Consider the following 19,708-nt stretch of genomic DNA (forward strand, 5'->3'; position numbering starts at 1 on the left):
TATGAATGAATGTGTGTGTGTGTGTGTGTGTGTGTGTGTGTGTGTGTGAATGTGTGGGCGAATGTGTGTGGGTGAATGTGTGTGTGTGTGTGTGTGTGTGTGGGTGAATGTGTGTGTGTGTGTGTGTGTGTGTGAGTGTGTGTGTGTGTGTGTGTGAGTGTGTGAGTGTGTGTGTGTGTGTGTGAGTGTGTGTGTGTGTGTGAGTGTGTGTGTGTGTGAGTGTGTGAGTGTGTGAGTGTGTGTGTGTGTGTGTGTGTGTGTGTGTGTGAATGTGTGGGCGAATGTGTGTGTGTGTGTGTGTGTGTGTGGGTGAATGTGTGTGTGTGTGTGGGTAAATGTGTGTGTGTGTAAGTGAGTGAGTGTGTGTGTGTGTGTGTGTGTGTGTGTGTGTATGTGTGTGTGTGTGTGTGTGTGTGTGTGTGTGTGTGAGTGTGTGTGTGTGTGTGTGTATGTCTGTGAGCAGTTAGTACAGGGCTTTAGTGGTTTATTCGTTTCAGAAGCAGCGCTGGATGGCCCCGCTCTGCGGCCCGTCCGTCTGTGTTCAGCCCAGTTTGACGGGCGCAGATGTGATCCGGTAGTCCTGCCATACGTGGTTATGAGAGGGTTTTGGGTCAGAGGAGATGGAACAGGGCTCCACAGATGGTGCTGCAGACAGCATGGTGGGCGATGGGGCGGGGGTTTGGTTCGGGGGCAGTCACAGAAGGTGCTAATCTAAACCTCTTTATTTCCCATGATCCTCTGTGAGCAGGGTGTCAGACATATCCAGATATTTCAAAAGTATTATTTTATTTTTTTATCGAATGCTTCTTGTCATGTAAGTTCCAGCATACTAATGTATATGAGATTAAAATCCAGGTTCAGAAAAATATCCTCCCCAGTATTGTGTTCCGATCACCTGGATTTGCTCATTACTGCAGCTCAATTCTTCAGCCAGGAGGGAGAACTAATCAGTGAAATCAGCTGACTGGGTTCATCGGTGGAAAAACACCAATCACTGAGTGTGTGATGAGAAGAAACGGAGCAATTGATTGATGGATCCTATCTCCCTAGTATACTTCCGGGATCCATTTCCCCTGTAGCCATTTTGCTCTGTTTGTGGTTACCAACACACTCTGTGATTGGTGGAGAGAAAAGTGAAAAGTGAAATGGTGCTGACATCCTATCCCTTCCCTGGTCCCTGCATGCTTGGCACAGATTTGCTGGCCAAGTGCTGCTGTATTATTCAGTTTTTTGTTTCCTGCGGTCTGTTACCAGCTCATGTTTTCATGAGACAGCCCTGTTTTCGAGCAAACGCATAGGCCTACAATTCCAGTGTGTTGCTTGCCTGTGATACTGTAAGAACATTAGAGTGTTTTTTGGAAAAATGGAAGTGATTTGGGAAACGATAATTAGCAGTCAGATTATGCCAAAGCGTGACCTGGAGGGAATCTGGAGTGGATTTGTGCTCAGTGCTGTAGAAACGCTTACTGATAATATAATTACAGAGCTTCCACCTGCGCAGAAGCCAGTGATTTTCGGGTTCTGAGATGTCAGGAAAAGTCTTGTTAGTGACTGCTTATCTCCCAGACTGCACATCCTGTGTGTTTAGTTTTTCCACTCTGGAAGACTGCCAGTCACTTCTGCCATTCACGGAAGATAGAAGCAAGAGAAAATTAAAAGAGAAGAGAAAATGATGACTGAAAGAGTAAAATGAACGGTGATTATCATGCTTCATGCTGTGCCTATCTCTCTCCCTCTCTCTCCCCATCCCTCTCCCTCTCACTCTCCCTCTCCCTCTCCCTCCCTCTTTCTCTCTCTCTATCTCTCCCTCTCTCCCCCTCACTCCTTCCCCCCTCTCTCTCCCTCTCTCTCTCCTTCTCTCCCTCCCCCCTCTCCCTCCCCTCTCTCCCTCCCCCCTCCCTCCCCCTCTCTCCCTCTCTCTCTCCTTCTCTCCCCCTCCCTCCCCATCCCTCTCTCTCCCTCCCCCTCTCTCTCCCTGTCCCTCTCCCCCTCCCCCTCTCTCTCCCTCCCCCCTCTCCCCCTCCCTCCCCCCCTCTCTCTCCCTGTCCCCCTATCCCCCCTCTCCCCCTCCCCCTCTCCCCCTCTCCCCCTCTCTCTCCCTCTCCCCCTCTCTCTCCCCCCTCCCTCCCTCCCTCCCTCCCCCTCTCCCTCCCTCCCTCCCTCTCTCCCTCCCCCTCCCCCTCCCTCCCTCTCTCCCTCTCTCCCTCTCTCCAGGCAGTGAGAGTGCCCTGTATCTGAGAGATCAGACCAGATTTGCTCAAAGTGGCCCGTGACGCTCAGCCTGCCGGAGGATGCTGGTGCCAAGCCTTCCCATCATGCACTTTGCCAGGCTGCTGCTGCTCACCCTGGGCCTGCTGGGCCTCAGCGCTGCTGAGAGTGAGTCTCACGTACTACACCTTCTACACCTTCTACACCTTCCGCACCTTCCACACCTTCCACACCTTCCACACCTTCTACACCTTCTACACCTTCCACACCTTCCACACCTTCTACACCTTCCGCACCTTCCACACCTTCTACACCTTATACACCTTCCACACCCGTTCAAATTCTGCCACCCTCACACATCCAGACGTAGGTTGTACAGTACCATTCAAAAGTTTGGACACATTTTGGAGCCTTTTTTGTTATTTTTCTGATTAATGTTAGATTTTCTCCACTTCATCAAACAGTTCACATGTGGTCAATACGAAGATTCTCGGCTTTTATTAGAGAGTATTTTTATACATTTATACATTTTTACCATTTAGCAATTACACCACTTTTTATACATTTCCATGTTTGAGGCAAATTAACATAAAATCAAATCAAATAGTCATGTTTTGTATTTGGTTGCATATATTTGTATGCCATGAAATCTATCAACAACAGATATCTCTGGATATCTCAAGCGATACAAAAACCACTTTGCATTTAATTGGATGTCTATGGGAATTGGGGGTTGGGACTTGATTCAGCTGCAAATTTTGCTGATACAGTATGGAACACCTTTGTGGATTAAATGGTTTTTAGTCATCGAGGGTCTGAGGTACGTGAATTCACGTGTGAATTGTCTGATGTCTTACTTCCTCTGTCATCAATCAGAAAAAGCAGAAAAGGGCGAGGTGTGTCCAAACTGTTGACTGGTACTGTACATCATCAGAGTGCGCAGAAGAACTGAGTCGGAGTAGAAGTGATGACAGTCAGCTGTGATGGTTCATCCGTCTCACAGCCAGTGCAGATGCAACACGATTGCACCATGACATGTTATATCAGATGTCAAACAGATGGCCCGTCGTCTTTGCTTGCTTCTCTCTTGCCCTATCCACACGTGGTGTACGTAAACACTTCAGAGGGTACCAGGGGTTCAAGTGCTGTTTGGATTGTCCTAGATCAGGCTTTAGCCACACGTAGTGTGACCGACGACTCTGTTTGACCTCTGCCGGTTGCTACACAGATTGCTCTCACACTGATGCTAGCTGAACGTTCTATAAAACACTCCTCTACTTATATGCAGTTTTGGAATAGCACGGTCTGGCTTACTCTGCCCTGGTTCTTGTTCTTTAATTATTAGTCTTTATTCTGTATTTATGGTGAAGAACAAATAGTAATGAATCGTTAGTTTCGTAAAGAGACTACCGCGAGTGTTATTGTGTTTTGTCTGAATGGTCGCAGCGTGTGGTGTGTCGTGGCGTCTGCGGACGGTAGTTTTCCATTGTGGCCTTGACAGAGGCCTTTTTGCCAGTGACTACATTAGAATATAATGTGTTTCCTGCTAGCAGAGAGGGGTCAGGTGGTGATTGGAGAAAAGCCTCATTACAGTCTTTTCCAGCACAGAAATGTCCTGTTCAGCTTTAATAGTCTGAATATGAGACCATTCACCAGCTGACATACCTCTGAGAACCCAGGATGGAAATTGATGGCTTGGACTAAAAACCGTGGCAAACAGTGATATTTCCAGCATTTTCTCTTTTTTCACAAATGGGTTTTTGTTCCGTTGGAAGACATATTTCACACGGATGGAAAACACGGGGGGGGGGGGGGGGCAGAACGCCATACCTCATCAGAACGTGTGTTTTGTTTTCTTTTTCCTTTTCTTCAAATGGAAAGGCTGCTATTTTATCGATTTCGCTGATGTGCCTGCTCACGCTATCTCTCAGCTAGCTGGAAATAAAGTGAACTGGATGTTTCAGGGGATTTTTATATCCCAGCGCAACAAATTAGTCAAGGTAAAACGTAAGGAATAAACCCTGTCTGAATCAGGTTATTTATCTTGGTGGTAGGGGGTAGTTAGCTGTTGGTTTGCCTTATAAACCAAACACACTGTGATGTCTAGTGTCTTTTGTGCTAAGGCAATTGGGCTTATAACCTGAAGGTTGTGGGTTCGGTTCCCATGTAGAACAGGGCAGGACTGGTGTACCCTTTCATTGCTCTGGCACAGATCTGGATTTATGAATGGATACTGCGTAAATCACTGTGCAAGTGGCTCTAGATAAGTGCATCAGGTTAATGTCAATAAGGCATGCTCAAGGCCAATAACAGATTCTCATCTGTGGCCTTTGACGGAGCACCCCTGCTGTGCGGAACGATTGCGGCCCACACATCGCTCCGTCAAACGGGATTAGGGCTCCTACGCCGCGTCGCTGGGAAAACAGATCTCAGCCCCTAGTGTGGGACGATCCCTGCATTTTCAAATCATCGTTCGGAAGCTGTTTCTCGTCAGAAAAACTCACCGAAAGTGATATCACCGGTCGATGCCTATGTTCTGTGTCCTGCGTGAAGTGTGAGTTGACTTCAGTCACTGAGCAACCTTAGCTGCCCTTTAAATCGGCAGGGCTTCTCAGTGTTCATTGCTGTTCTCGAGTCTGTGACCTCAGTAGGGGATCGGTAAGGTCGTGATTTTTGAAAGGTCAGAGGTCACAGGTGGTCTTTCTTTCCGACGTGATGCACATCACAATACTGTAACCTTCTAGAAGATGTTTTGATGGCATTAACTTAGCCATCCCCCACTGTTCTCTTAGTGATATTACGAATGACACTTTTCTCTTAGTGGTTTTACGAATGACACTTTTCTCTTCGTGATTTTGCGACTGAGGTCCATTTCTTCTCCTCTTAGCTGAGATGCTCAGTCCTAACGCACTTCAGCAACACACAGGTTACGGTTTACTCCTTTCTTTTCTTTCTTCTTTTTAAGCTCATCCCGGAGAATCCAGTTAAATCCTGCTTGATTCTCTCCTGTAAATCACCCACTTGCCTCCTGTCCCGGACACTGTTTGACTAATTCGGCTCCTCTTAATGGCATTTTAATTGATTTTTTCCAGGTGGAGTGATAGTATGGTGTCGGAATGATTAATGGCCTTCTGAATCAAATAAGTGTTTTCAAATACCGCCACTGAGGCCTGGGCCCACAGCGTGGCCCCGATTCAGACTCGCTGGGACTAGAGAGGGAGGGAGGGAGAGGGAGAGAGGGAGGGAGGGAGGAGAGGGAGAGAGAGAGAGAGAGGGAGAGAGAGGAGAGGGAGAGGGGAGGGGGGGAGAGAGAGAGAGAGAGAGGGGGAGAAAGACAGAGAGAGAGTGAGGGAGAGAGAGGAGAGAGAGCCAGAGAGACACAGAGAGAGGGAGAGAGACAAAGAGAGAAAGACAGAGAGAGAGAGTGAGCTAGAGAGAGAGAGAGAGAGAGAGAGAGGGAGAGAGACAAAGAGAGAAAGACAGAGAGAGAGTGAGGGAGAGAGGGAGAGAGAGACAGAGAGAGGGAGAGAGACAAAGAGAGAAAGACAGAGAGAGAGAGTGAGCTAGAGAGAGAGAGAGAGAGGGAGAGAGACAAAGAGAGAGAGAGAGAGGGAGAGAGACAAAGAGAGAAAGACAGAGAGAGAGTGAGGGAGAGAGCCAGAGAGAGACAGAGAGAGGGAAACAGACAAAGAGAGAAAGACAGTGAGAGAGAGTGAGGGAGAGAGAGCGAGAGAGAGAGAGAGAGAGAGAGAGAGAGAGAGAGAGAGAAGAGAGGGTACCCGTAAAGCCTGCTGCTTTAGCAGGGCGTGTTGTCTGCTGTGCTGCTTTAATGGCATTGATCAAACCAGAGCCCACTTGTCAATTACGCCTCCCAACGCTCACCAAAAAAAGCACAGCTTCCATCTGCCTGTCAAAGTTAAATTCATTTGAAACTTCTAAAAAAATCAATACTCCCTCGAGGAGGCAAAAAAATAAAGGCTTTCCTACGAATGTAAAATTCTGCCCGTACCGGGGAATTTCCCGTAATTTTCCGTGTCCTGGGCCCAGCTTGCTTTGTTACTGTTAGATCATTTTCTGTGCGTGTTATATACGACACCTTTAGAGTAGCTAAACAGATGTTGTTCCGCCACCATTGTCACTTGCACGTCCCCAGAGGTGCAATGCAGCGCCCCTTCCAGAATCTGCTCCTGAGAAACCAAAAGCCACTGTGCTGTTCATCTGCACAATGTTATATAGCTAAATTCTACTGTCGTTAGGGTCCAGTGAGCCCATAAAACTCCTGGTAGGATATAGTGGTTGAAGTTTAATTTACTCCTGCGTTTCAAACCTTTCTTCGCACTTTTATTTTAATTTTTTTCATGACGGTTCCGCTGGGCTGCCCGGCTCCTGGTGCACCAGTTGTAGCTCATTCTGTGTGGGGCATTCTTCAGTAAAGCTGCCAGAGAAAGAGGACTCCTCTCCCAGAGTGCACTGCTGCTCACCAGCCTCACTGCAAGACAAAGGAAAAGCAATTAATCACATTATCGCTGCGATCTTCGATGGGCTTTTCCATTTTGTGATAAGCAAACAAGCAATGGCTATGCTCTGTACCTGAATTAATGTAACCCGTTTTGAACAACAAGCTGTCTGTTCTGTAATAAATTGGATTGGGGTCAGGTTTGGTCAGTTAGAATATTATTATTTTTATTACGTTACGTTCTCGGGGTGCGAGTTGGGGTAGAGTTTTGAAAAGGGCTAATTATTTGATTCCCTGTGTCCTTTTAAACTAGAACATGATAAGTAAAAAATGACTGTAAGGGTCAGGATGTCTGAGTTATTATTTTTACGTAGACATAATTTGTTTTCCTCTGATAAGCCTTTATGCCCTATAATGGAGTTGAAGGAGGCACTGAAGGAGGACACTACAGTAATACTCAAAGAAACTCATGTCATTAAGTGGCAGTTATTAATGTGTCCCAGCTGTAATGGCTGAATTGTGGCCTTTTCCACAAGTTTATTGTCAAGTATTTGTCATTGTCATTGTGCGGAAAAGTAAAAAATTGGAAACTCTCACACATTCATGATTGGTAACTGTGACCGAGAAGCCTCTTGACATATTGAAACTCTTCTATGATCTGTGAGGACTTACTGCAGAAGAGCAGTCTCTTCAGGGGAACTGTGATGTCATCCTGTGTGGGAGGGAGTTTGGCTCAATGGTGGCCATTTTAACCATCAGGTGTGTTTTTTATTTGAACTTCCATACCGGCCTAGACAGCTGATTAGAGCCGTATGTTTGATCTGGTGAAGAACTCACCTGCTCTGTTAAAGCACGCTGGACATAGTCTTTACATAGCCCTGTAGTATAGTGGTCATAGAAACTTTACCTCATGTTGTTAAAGTTATAGTCTGTTTAAATCTCAATGACATCAAAATGTCAGTAGTGCTTAAATTGCTGTGACTAAGGTGGTAAACAGAAGCATCTTGAACCCTGGGGCTGTTATATGGGTGTTATACTAGGGAACTTTTAGACAGTTATTTTAGAATGTCCAGAAGTAAATAAAACTTTTACAAAATGGATGAAAAATATGCTCTATTCTTGAAACCTTAAACTGGTTTCAATCCCAGCCTTGTGGAACCAGCTGCTGTGGTGTAGTTACCTAGTCAGACCTGGTAGACCAGCTGGAGTGGTTTAACCCAGATTAGCATTGTGTCCAGCAGTACACAGCAGTTTCCAGCATTTTTTTGGGGGGGGGTTTAACAAATACTAAACATGAACATAAAAAAACAGACAAAATGAGGCAAGAACAGACAAAAAAAAACAGTGACAAATAAGACAATTCAAAATACAAAATGTATTACAAATCACCATATAATATAAAATACAAAAATTGGGGGACTCCTAAGCACAATTGCAAAACATAGATTATTATTGCAAAAATGAATGCAAAGATAAAAAGAAAATCCACATTTTCTCCTGGTTTTCCTAATAAGACAAAAAAGGTAATTTAGTTCTTAAGTGGGTTTCTCTAAAAGGTTGATATTCACAGATGCAATTTCAGAGGTAAACCAGAGAAAATGTTGTTGCAGGATATGTGAGGAAATGCGTTTGAGATTTGTTTCCTTTCTACACTGTTTACGACGCAGACAACAAGCAGTCAGAGAAAAGAAAGGTCACTGGAAGTAATGGTGGATGTTGAGTGTTTTAATAGTGTTCTGGCTGAGCTCTAAGCAGAATAAACACACAGTTAGCAAAGGTCAGCGTTTTAAACTCTTATGACGCGATGTTGAATTACATTCCAGTCTTTTAGCAGACTCCTCTCCAGAGTGACTTACACAGCAGCTTTTTACATAGTATAGTTTTACACAGCTGGATATATACTGAGGCAATTCAGGTTAAGTACCTGGCTGAAGGGCACAGCTACAGTATCCTACCATGGAATTGAGCCGGCAACCTGTGGATTGCAAGCCCGGTTCCCTATCCATTATACTGTACTATAAATATTTAAGCCATAAAATCATGGACATGCAGTTTTACCACTCTATATGCGCTACATTTCCCTATTTTCACCGGGTGCGAGTTTGCTTCCAGGGCAGAGGTGAATGATTACATTACATTATTGGAAGAGCAGACGCTCTTATCCAGAGCGACGTACAGTTGATTAGACTAAGCAGGAGACAATCCTCCCCTGGAGCTAATGCAGGGTTAAGGGTTCTTGCTCAAGGGCCCAACGGCTGTGCGGATCTTATTGTGGCTACACCGGGGATCGAACCACCGACCTTGCGTGTCCCAGACATTCACCTTAAGCACTACGCTACAGGCCGCCCGGTGATGAAATGAAAATGAAATGAATGATGAAAGGGGCAGCGCTTGTCTCAGTGTGTGCCGTCGCCCTCAGGCCAGATGACCCGAGGCTTTGTCCTGTGCTGCTCATAGCTCAGGTCTTCAGTTCCAGGCCGTTTGTCTCTCCATTGGACAGTGCAGCATTTCCTGTTTTAGAGCAGACGGGTCTCATTACCTCCCTCCTGCCCCATAGGGGGCAGTGTGGCCAGCAGAATTTGGGTCATCTCCCGTCTCCCACAATTATGAACTGAATCGCCCACAGTTATGGATTGAATGCCCCATAGTTATGGACTGAATCTCCCGCAGTTATGAACTTAATATACTACAGTTATGGACTGAATCATCAACAGTTATGGACTGAATCATCAACAGTTATGGACTGAATCACCCACAGTTTTGGATTGAATCCCCCACAGTTATGGACTGAATCACTTGCAGTTATGGTGTGAATCTTCCTCAGTTATAGACTGAGTTTCCCACAGCTATGGACTGAATCGCCCTCACTAGACTAATTAAGAGGAATTCATTGGCAGTGTTCCGGTACTGTCAGTCACCTCAGTATTTGGGTGTTTTAATCCCCCCCCCCATCCATTTATCAAAAGACGTCCTCTCTATTCAGGTGCCAAGTGAATAGGCAGCCCTCAACTATTCTGATCAAAGGCAGTTACGCATTTTATCATTTTATTTATGGAAGAGGAGAGCTGTTTGTAAAAATAGTGGATGGTATCGCACATTCTTTAGACTCACCCCACATATTAAGCTCTGTACTCTCAATATTGACTGTTCTGTCTGCCTCTCAATTGAGGCCAGAACATTTCAATTTGATACATCTCCCGGAAGGTCCATCACGTGGCATAACTAGCAACAGGCCTGTGGAAATGGACATTCTGCACCGTCTGAGAAGCAGCGTGAGATACCAGCTGGAAACTCCTGCAGATAAGAAGCAGAGCGGACTTAATGAATCTGAGGGCTGAGGGTGCAGTGACGCTATTGAAACCGTCATTTTATCTCCCACCGAATGCCCCCATCTCCGCATGGCCAGGCAGAGATGTCCAGGCGGACAGTCCCCACGTGTTTGGATGTGTGGGACCCCGCTGTGTAGCCTGGGTGTTTTCGGGGAGAGGCACGATGGAGAACGGTGGCTCTTCTCCGTGCTGAGGGCGGTGGGTTAAATTACAGTGTGACGAGGCCTTGGGTACCGTACGGCGAGAGAGTAATGGAGTAACTTCATCTCCGCAAAGCGCTCGCTTTGAGGCTATAACCTGCCAGACCTGTCGCTCACCTGTTTCTAAAACCCTTGAGTTTGATCAGGCTCACCATGAAGAGAAAAAAAAGAGAGGAATGAATATATTTCGTCTCTCTTTCCTTTGGGATGACATTAGAATTCCAAGCTGAAGGGAGGGTCTAGCTCTTATTTACACACTCCGGGGGAAGAAACCTCTCTTCGTGGTATGTAGTCGTAGATGCTTTATTTGTATCGCTAATCCAAGAGAGAAAGCTCAATGTGATATCCAGCTTCAGGGGGAAATCAGATCAGCTATCAAACCTAGAGGGAATACTAAGCAATCTCAAACCAGATGAAAAACTTTGACACTGACCTGAATTAAATATGACACAACCGGTTTTCCTAGCTCTAACTTTCAAATGAATACAAGCGTTATTTTCTGCCTTATGCCTGTAGTGGATAATTCACAAGCAGTGAAATTCAGGGGAAATGTTCAGTAACCAATGAAATGAGGGAAGATGTTGTAGCCTTTGTACTCTTCAGTGGGAAATGGCTCTTCTGTGTTCACTGATCGCAAAGCTCAGCACATATTTTGAAAGGCAAGTCTTGAAAGTGATGTACAGTTTGACCAGGGGCATGATGGGAAGGATCTTCCAAGGCTGTGAGTTAGACTCCCAGCTGGGGTGCTGCTGTACTCCCCCTCAGCAAAGTAGTAAAACTGTGACAGTACTCACCCAGCTGTATAAATTGATCGTATGTAAAAATAGTGTTAGGAGATGAAAAAACTCCCCAGTGATAAGAGAGGGGGGGGGGGTGTTTAAACAGTGGTGAGATGAGAAAAAAAAAACAACAACAACTCCCTGGTGGGGAGAAATCTTGAGAGGAACTCAGAAGGGGGGTGCCATGAGCCAGCATGGTCTCAGTAATTAAAGCTAGGCTAAATGGTAATAGAGAGGTAATGAGAAATCTACTGGCCAAAAAACACAGCCACTGAGATTACAGCCCGGGGTGGAAGACAAGATGGTAAAAATACCACGCTGTATGTCACAGATTAATGTATTTACTACTTCTGAGTAAGTTATGTATTAACATCTACTATTGCATGTGATCTTAATGACTCATCATTAAGCCTTTCATTGCTGAAACCTTTCTGCATGCACTTACTGTATCTCACTTACTGTGGAGAAGAGAAGCAGAGGTGCAGGAAGGAAGGGTTTCTGTGTGAGCGTTAGGCTCAGTGAATGTCCAATGCCCGAGGTAAAACAATAGTATCGGCATGCCAGCTCACTCTTCTGTTGTATACGTGCAGCCATACCACTCAGTACCCGGCTCATATCCAGCCGCTGCAGTGGGGATACTGTGCTGCAGGAGGTGCCAATCCTTGGGTTAGATCCAAGCTCACTTTGGTCATTAACCCTTTACGGTGTGAGATCACACGTATGTGCTTAGAAGGTCTATACATTCTAATGCTGCTGTAATAATTTCTACTGGAACTTGATAGCATTCTAGAACACAACAACAACAACAATAACAACAACAACAAAAAAAACAACTAATCTTCAAAGGGTTAAAGGTTGCATGGCCCTTTTTGAAAGTCTAGGGGTGTTACCTCCAGTGCCAAGGTCAGATTCACACGACCTGGCTCGCTACCTCTGGTCACCCTGCCATACCCTGCCTCTGGCTGTACAATCGGCTGTACACTCCCGTGCATTCCCTGCCCGCATGCAGACCATCCCTACGAATGAGAATCAGGCTGTCAGTTGACCTACTTGGCTAAATAAAGGTAAATAAATAAGCGAAGCACAAAAGCGCACACTCATACGCTCTCTCTCTCTCACTATCACAGTGAAGCACTGTTAAGAGGATCTGGCACTGCACCATCTCCTTGCAGATCTGCGCTCCGTTTAAACAACAAAACCACAGACTGCCGGCCGGTCTACAATAGCAGACACCCGGCGGCGTGCGGAGGGAACCACACAGGCTTTTATTTTCATTATTTTAATGTCCATTCGTGGATGAGAAACGTCTACAAAGACAAGGCCTGAAGTGCCGTGAAGGAGACCGAACAGACCCAGTCACTGACCCGCGAGCAGATCTGTCTGTGACAAGCCGTCATACACACTGTAGCCCGAACGGAGAGGCCTTGTCTTCCTCTCGGTTTTCTTTTCCCTGTCTCTTAAGTGTACACTCTTTATTCGGTAGACCTGTACACCAGCTTATTAATGCAAATGTTTAATCAGCCAATCGCGTGGCTGCAACTAAATGCATAAACGCATACAGACGTGGTCAAGAGGTTCAGCTGTTTTTCAGACCAGAAGTTGGCATAGGGAAGATATTGGATCTAAGTGACTTTGACCGTGGAATGATTGTTGGTGCCAGACGGGGAGGTTTGAGTATCCCAGAAACCGCTGATCTCAGAGGTGCAAGTGTAGGCGTTGGTGTATCCCCCACCCCCCGTAAGCAAATCCCCCTTATCCCCCATTCTGTGGAATACTTTGACTTTCTGTTAATATTACATGTTTAAAATGTACTCATTCAGATCATCTGGGTCTCCCCTCACAAAGAGAACATTTTCCTTTCGGCATACTCACCGTGACTGAGCGAGCAGCGTGTGTCTCCTGATTGACTTAGGCGGTAAGAAAAGGGAATATGGAGCACAATTTAGGGTTGGAAAACAGAATGTGAAGCAGATTAGTCTGAAAACGGTCTCAAATTGGCCGGGCTGTCCACGTTGAATGCTTCATTTTCCGAGAAAATAACAAATTCATTCCCGCTGATTGTCCGCCGTATCTGCATTGGGTGGCAGATTGGCTCAGCGTTCATTTGTCACTCGTGTGAAGAGACAATCACGGGGAGGAAGCCTGCCATTGGGATTGGCTCTGAGAAATAATATTCATCTGAGCTGTGAAAGAAACTCACTGGCTTTCAGAATCCACCCTGCCGTTTCATATACGTCCTATTCCATTTTAACACATTAATTATGTACAGCACTGATTTACAAGGTCCCTATTTTTCAGCAGCGGTAAAGATATATATTCTTCCCAAAATTGTAAAAGAGGTTGCGTTGCTCCTGGATGCTGATTGGCTGAGATGGCGTTCTCCGGCGATTGTAAATCCGGACAGTAGTTTACGTGCTTTATGAGGTAACTACAACAGGTACGCAGCAACACCGGCCCCTGATACGTGACGTTTTCGAGAGAAACGCTTTCTGTGTGAAAGGATCGTCAAATCTGCTACGGATGGCCGCTCACATGGCCTCCACGGCTGCAGAGCTCTGTCTTTTAGAGGCGCTGGCACCATGCTGGTGCCACTCCAGGGGACAGCTGTGTCTGCTGGCTGGACTCGCACCCCATGCTGGGGTCTGAAGCGTGCCCGGGGGGGGGGGGGGGGGGGCTGCGGGAAAGCCAAAATATTTGTCGGTTTGACAGGAGGAAACGGGGTGGGGGAAGTGGGTGGGGGGAGGGGGGATTTTATTGCCATGTCACACTCTGAGCGTGTTGGCAGAAGGTGCCGGAATGTGTTGCACATTCCTCCGGGCCATCTGTGTTTTGGCCTGTGGGTTGCAGCGTCACACTTTGCTGATTCTGTCCTTCAGGTCATTGGCTTTGGTTCGGCTGTTCTGTCTGAAGTGCTCCCATTGGTGAGTGGTCCTCTCTGTAGTGCTCCCAGTGTTTAATAGTGCTTCCATTGGTCTGTAGTGCTGCCATTAGTCAGTAGTGCTGTCATTGGTCAGTAGTGCTGTCATTGGTCAGTAGTGCTGTCATTGGTCAGTAGTGCTCCCATTGGTCAGTAGTGCTTCCATTGGTCAGTAGTGCTCCCATTGGTCAGTAGTGCTCCCATTGGTCAGTAGTGCTTCCATTGGTCTGTAGTGCTGCCATTAGTCAGTAGTGCTGTCATTGGTCAGTAGTGCTGTCATTGGTCAGTAGTGCTCCCATTGGTCAGTAGTGCTTCCATTGGTCAGTAGTGCTCCCATTGGTCAGTAGTGCTTCCATTGGTCAGTAGTGCTCCCCTTGATCAGTAGTGCTGCCATTGGTCAGTGGTGCTCCTCTTGGTCAGTAGTTCTGCCATTGGTCAGTAGTTCTGCCACTGTTTAATAGTGCTGTTATTGGTCAGTAGTTCTGCCATTGGTCAGTAGTGCTCCCAGTGTTTAATAGTGCTGTTATTGGTCAGTAGTGCAACCCTTGGTCAGCAGTGCTCCCATTGGTCCGCAGTGCTGTCATTGGTCAGCCGTGCTCCCATTGGTTCCCTGTGCAGCCTACACTAATGGCGGGCTCCTGCATCTGGGAAGTGTGAAGAAAAGCTGGACAGAAGATGACAAATGTCCCGACAGGCCGGAATGCAATCTGCCCACAGTGGCACGGGGTCATTACTGGCTGCCAGGGGGAAGGAGGGAAACGGCTGCAGATCTACAGTGATGAATGGAGCCGGTTTGGGACGGGAAACTAAAGGCTAAAAAGAGGATGGGTGTGAAATCGAAGCCAATTCCACAGAACCTACACCCCCCCCCTCACCTTCCTCTCAATGATTGGGTCCAGAAGGGTGTTTGGAAAGATTGTCTTCAGGATGCAATAACTCGCTTTTTCAGAAAAGTGCATTATGAATGGTGCCACTGCCATCGTGGACCATGAATGATTAATGAGATCTCCTCTCTGTCGGAGGGAAGTGTTGGATGGTACATGCTTTGTTCTGAAAGTCTATAAATAGCTGCCAAACATTGAGGAGCGTCTCTTAGGCCTCATCTCCTGCGTATCGGGGAGTGATTGTATAGGGTATTGCCCCTGTATATTCTCAGTCTGTTCTGCACTGAGTACATAAAGTCTTTAATCAGAACAAGCTAATCGGAAATCTCTAGAAAGGCTCGGCCAATGGGTTTTTAGCAGGGCATGTCACATTATAATGAGACACAGGTCAAAGAAGGAAAATGGAGTGTTGAGGTAAGCCAACATTAATTAACCTTTTATAAAACATGCTCTTCAACAAGGAGGTATGCTCTTAACCATTTAAGTGTGAGATCACAGGTGTGTGATTAGAATGCTCTTTCATTATTTATCTGTTCTAATGCTGATGTAACAATCAGTAATGGTACATTACATTGCATTATATACAATACGTAATGGTAACAATTCTAGAGTTCTAGAACGATTTCAATTTGTAACATCCCAAAGCACCTACTCTTTAAAGGGTTAACAGCATATGTGTAGATGAAGATTCTGCAACCTTCAGAGGATACTGCTGTTACTTTGAGACAACGATCGAGACAACAATCAAGGCTGCTCCAAAAATTTAATCCATGGGATTCATAAAAAGAATTTGCCATGTATTTAATTAAAAAAATCACCTACTTTGACTTACAAGTAAATGCAAGGTGCAACTTCTTCATGCATGTTGTTAGAATCTCTGTGTTGCTTTTAATTGTTAACTTTTAATGGTTGAGTACTATTGCCATTGAGGTTACTTTTCATATTATTTTCTTGAACCTACAAATAATACAACAGCCTTGAATTGACACTCAAGCATTTAACATTTTCTGCTGTTGCAGAATAGGTGAAGATATTTCCAAGAGCTCTAATCTAGCTTGTGGCATTTCATTAAATGTGACTCTTTTTCATCAAGGTCATACTTTCTCTGTCTTTGTTGTATTTCTTTTGCTGTTTCTTTCAAATCAGGCTTTCAGGATTTCTGCTAAATCTAGCTCTAGGGTTTACTTAAATCTCTCTCTTGAAATAAACTATTGTCGACTTGGAAATCTTCTTAACCTACATGCAAAGGATGGAAAGTAAGAAGTGAAAATCACAGCACATGTACTGAATTTGATTTAGCTTGAATTCTGCTCCTGCCACATGGCTGAAGCTAAGCAGGTGTGGGCTTGGTTAGTACTTGGATGGGAGACCTCCCAAGAAAGACTAAGTTGCTGCAGGAAGTGGTGTTGGTGGGGCCAGTAGTGGGCGATCTACTCTCAAATTATCCCCACTGCCCCAGTACAGTGATGGGGACACTGTGCTGTAGGAGGGTACAAATACATTGTGGGGTCTTGCATTTGTTTAGTTGTCTCATTTATTTGTTTATTTATTTGTTTGAATGTCCCCGGAAGGACATAATCACACACACACACACTTGAATTCACACACACACACACACACACATACGCACACACACATATATATAGTTATGGGAGCTGAGTATCAGGTCCTAGTGATGTCAAAGAATATGGCCCTCGTATTTAGTTCATATTGCTTAGTACAAAACATATCAATTTAGCTCAGGCCTTGCACATTGTGGTTATATTGAATCTGCTCCCCATTTTTCAGAGATTAGGATGAGATATCGCTTCTCAAGCATGTATTGTGTTTGCTCTTGTATTCGTGTGTGAATGTGGATTGCACTTATCAGAGGGAGATGTGTTCCACTAAGAATGCTGCTTCTTATAATTTCCTCACTAATGCCTGTAATTAATCACTTTGATGTATTTTGTTTGTGGAGTATTAATCACAGATACAGTCAACCATTACTAGAGACAATGCATTGTGTTTGAAAGGCTGAGGGTATTAGAAAATTGGAGCAGTCATTGCTGTACAGATATATTTATTTATTTTTTGTAGAATTAGTTTGTAATATTTACCTGGAGTTACAAGAACAAGGAGATGAATATTGTCTATCATTTCATTGTTGCCACTGTGATTATAATCTAGAAAAGTCCTTTAGAATGTGTACATGCTTAAATCAGTCCATTCCTGTAGATAACAAAGTCTAATAAGTCAAGCCACTTCAGTTACTGTCAAAGCCATAAAAATGGTTTTATCACAAGGAATTATTTCTCAGGCCTGTTCTACAGGTGTTGAAATGATGATAGCCAATTCATCCTGAGAACATGAGAAAGAGCTGAGGAACATACGTTCTGGAAATCATCTGGAGTGATGACATCTCGTAGCCACTGAAGGATTCCAGCCAGTTTAACATGAAAGCATTATACTGTCCGTCAATCTAAATGCTGGGCTGTAATTATTATAAATTGTACAGATTTGTGATTTGTGAATGTTTACCATCACAGAAGATTAGCAGTAAAATTCCTGAAAGCTGTCATTTATTTTACTAGCATTTAATGTTCATTTGTATTTATGGACGGAAATGCATGCTCATCTAGAGGATTGGTTGGAATGCTCAGATTAATCTGGCTTCATAGGACATTAAAGATCATTCTTGTTTATGATGACTTTGTGGTTTTGCATAAATCTAGGAATACTGGATTTTGCAGGAAGTCCTGCTCTATTGAAAGGGTGTTTAAAAGAACATTCATTTGTAACATTTACTTTTATAATTCCAGTGTTTAAATTTGAAATCCACATACAGCGGATTTTTATGAAGGAAACATATTAAAGCCGAGAAAACAGCAATTATATACAGACTGCTTCGCTGTGTTGTGGTGATAATGTGGTTGAATGGAATGTTTTCGGGCTTGCTGGATGACTACTGTATAAAAACAGTGTGTTTTTGTGCGGCAGGAGACGTTATGTATCCTATCAGATAATTAACTTCAGCAAATATAATTTGGATGCTATTGAGGGGAACTGACTGCACAATTAAAGTTTACTTATCTTTATTCTTCCCTTTCAACAGTTTGGGAAAGTTTAAATGCCGGTCGGCCAACCACAGCATTGTGTCGGCTCCTGTCAATCAAAAAGTGCTATTGTACAAATCCGGAATCTTTCAGTTCCGCCATCTCGCTCACCACGTTCTTTCCATCGGTACAATTAAAGTATAAAATAGACTCGACTGAAACGAGGATTTTAATTGTCATTATGACATGTAGGTCTCTTCTGGCTCAAAATATTGAATAATCATCCTAGAATAGTATGAATGCAACACCAGCATTGACATCCCCTACTTCACATCAGATCCATGGTGAACCCCTCTCAATTTCCTGATGAAATGAATTTATGTATTTTGCTATGTGTTTATCCTTGTGGGAGGTGCCCTTTGATGTTTTCCCTATATAACTGATGTTTTTTCAATATAGCTATCAGACAGTGGGTGAACAATTGAGATAAAAATCCCCAGTTGGAGGATTCACACACAGTGCAGTCTGTAAGTATTGGGACAGTTTGTGTTGAATTACCTCTGCACTCCAGCACATTAAATTTGAAGTAAAACGATGAGTATGAGGTTGAAGGGCAGACTGTGACTTTACATTTAATTTGAGGGCTTTAATTTGACATCCATATCTGGTGAGCTGTGTAGGAATTACATGTATTTATCTATTTATTTTTAAAAGAAGGTCATTGTTTTGTATCAGGTCTGAAAAGCTGGAATCATGGGGCCTGCATAGCTGTGTGTTCAAGCATGAGTAATCCGGCCTGACTTTTGCTGAGAAGCTTTCACTGAACTCACACATAAGGATCATTCACTCCCCGCTCACACATACGGATTGCTCACTCTCCGCTCACACATAAGGATTGCTCACTCTCTGCTCACACATACGGATTGCTCACTCTCCGCTCACACATAAGGATGTTCACTCTCCGCTCACACATAAGGATTGTTCACTCTCCGCTCACACAAGGAGGATCATTCACTCTCCGCTCACACATAAGGATGTTCACTCTCCGCTCACACATAAGGATGTTCACTCTCCGCTCACACATAAGGATGTTCACTCTCCGCTCACACATAAGGATGTTCACTCTCCGCTCACACATAAGGATTGTTAACCCTCCGCTCACACAGGAGGATCATTCACTCTCCGCTCACACATAAGGATTGTTCACTCTCCGCTCACACATAAGGATGTTCACTCTCCGCTCACACATAAGGATGTTCACTCTCCGCTCACACATAAGGATGTTCACTCTCCGCTCACACATAAGGATTGTTAACCCTCCGCTCACACAGGAGGATCATTCACTCTCCGCTCACACATAAGGATTGTTCACTCTCCGCTCACACAGGAGGATCATTCACTCCCCACTCGCACATAAGGATTGCTCACTCTCCGCTCACACATAAGGATCGTTCACTCTCCGCTCACACAAGGAGGATCATTCACTCTCCGCTCACACATAAGGATGTTCACTCTCCGCTCACACATAAGGATCGCTCACTCTCCGCTCACACATAAGGATTGTTAACCCTCCACTCACACATAAGGATTGTTCACTCTCCGCTCACACATACGGATTGTTCACTCTCCGCTCACACATAAGGATTGCTCACTCTCCGCTCACACATAAGGATTGTTCACTCTCCGCTCACACATAAGGATTGTTCACTCTCCGCTCACACATAAGGATCGCTCTCTCTCCGCTCACACAAGGAGGATCATTCACTCTCCGCTCACACATAAGGATGTTCACTCTCCGCTCACACATAAGGATCGCTCTCTCTCCGCTCACACATAAGGATCGCTCACTCTCCGCTCACACATAAGGATTGTTTGCGCTCTGCTTTGACCTATTAACTAC

At 44.9% G+C, this 19,708-nt stretch overlaps 1 protein-coding gene across 1 annotated transcript in view; it reads left to right on the forward strand.

Annotated features, from left to right (window-relative positions):
* The window catches only part of LOC133131309 (receptor-type tyrosine-protein phosphatase delta-like), a 391,331-nt gene that overhangs the window by 264,798 nt on the left and 106,825 nt on the right, over positions 1–19,708 (forward strand). Inside the window, exon 8 of the mRNA XM_061246612.1 lies at positions 2,215–2,376. Coding sequence (XP_061102596.1) covers positions 2,292–2,376 — 85 coding nt within the window. The 5' untranslated portion in view covers positions 2,215–2,291. The remainder of the gene's footprint in view (positions 1–2,214; positions 2,377–19,708) is intronic.

The sequence above is a fragment of the Conger conger genome, chromosome 6 (genome assembly GCF_963514075.1).
Source record: "Conger conger chromosome 6, fConCon1.1, whole genome shotgun sequence".
Taxonomy (NCBI): Eukaryota; Metazoa; Chordata; class Actinopteri; order Anguilliformes; family Congridae; genus Conger; species Conger conger.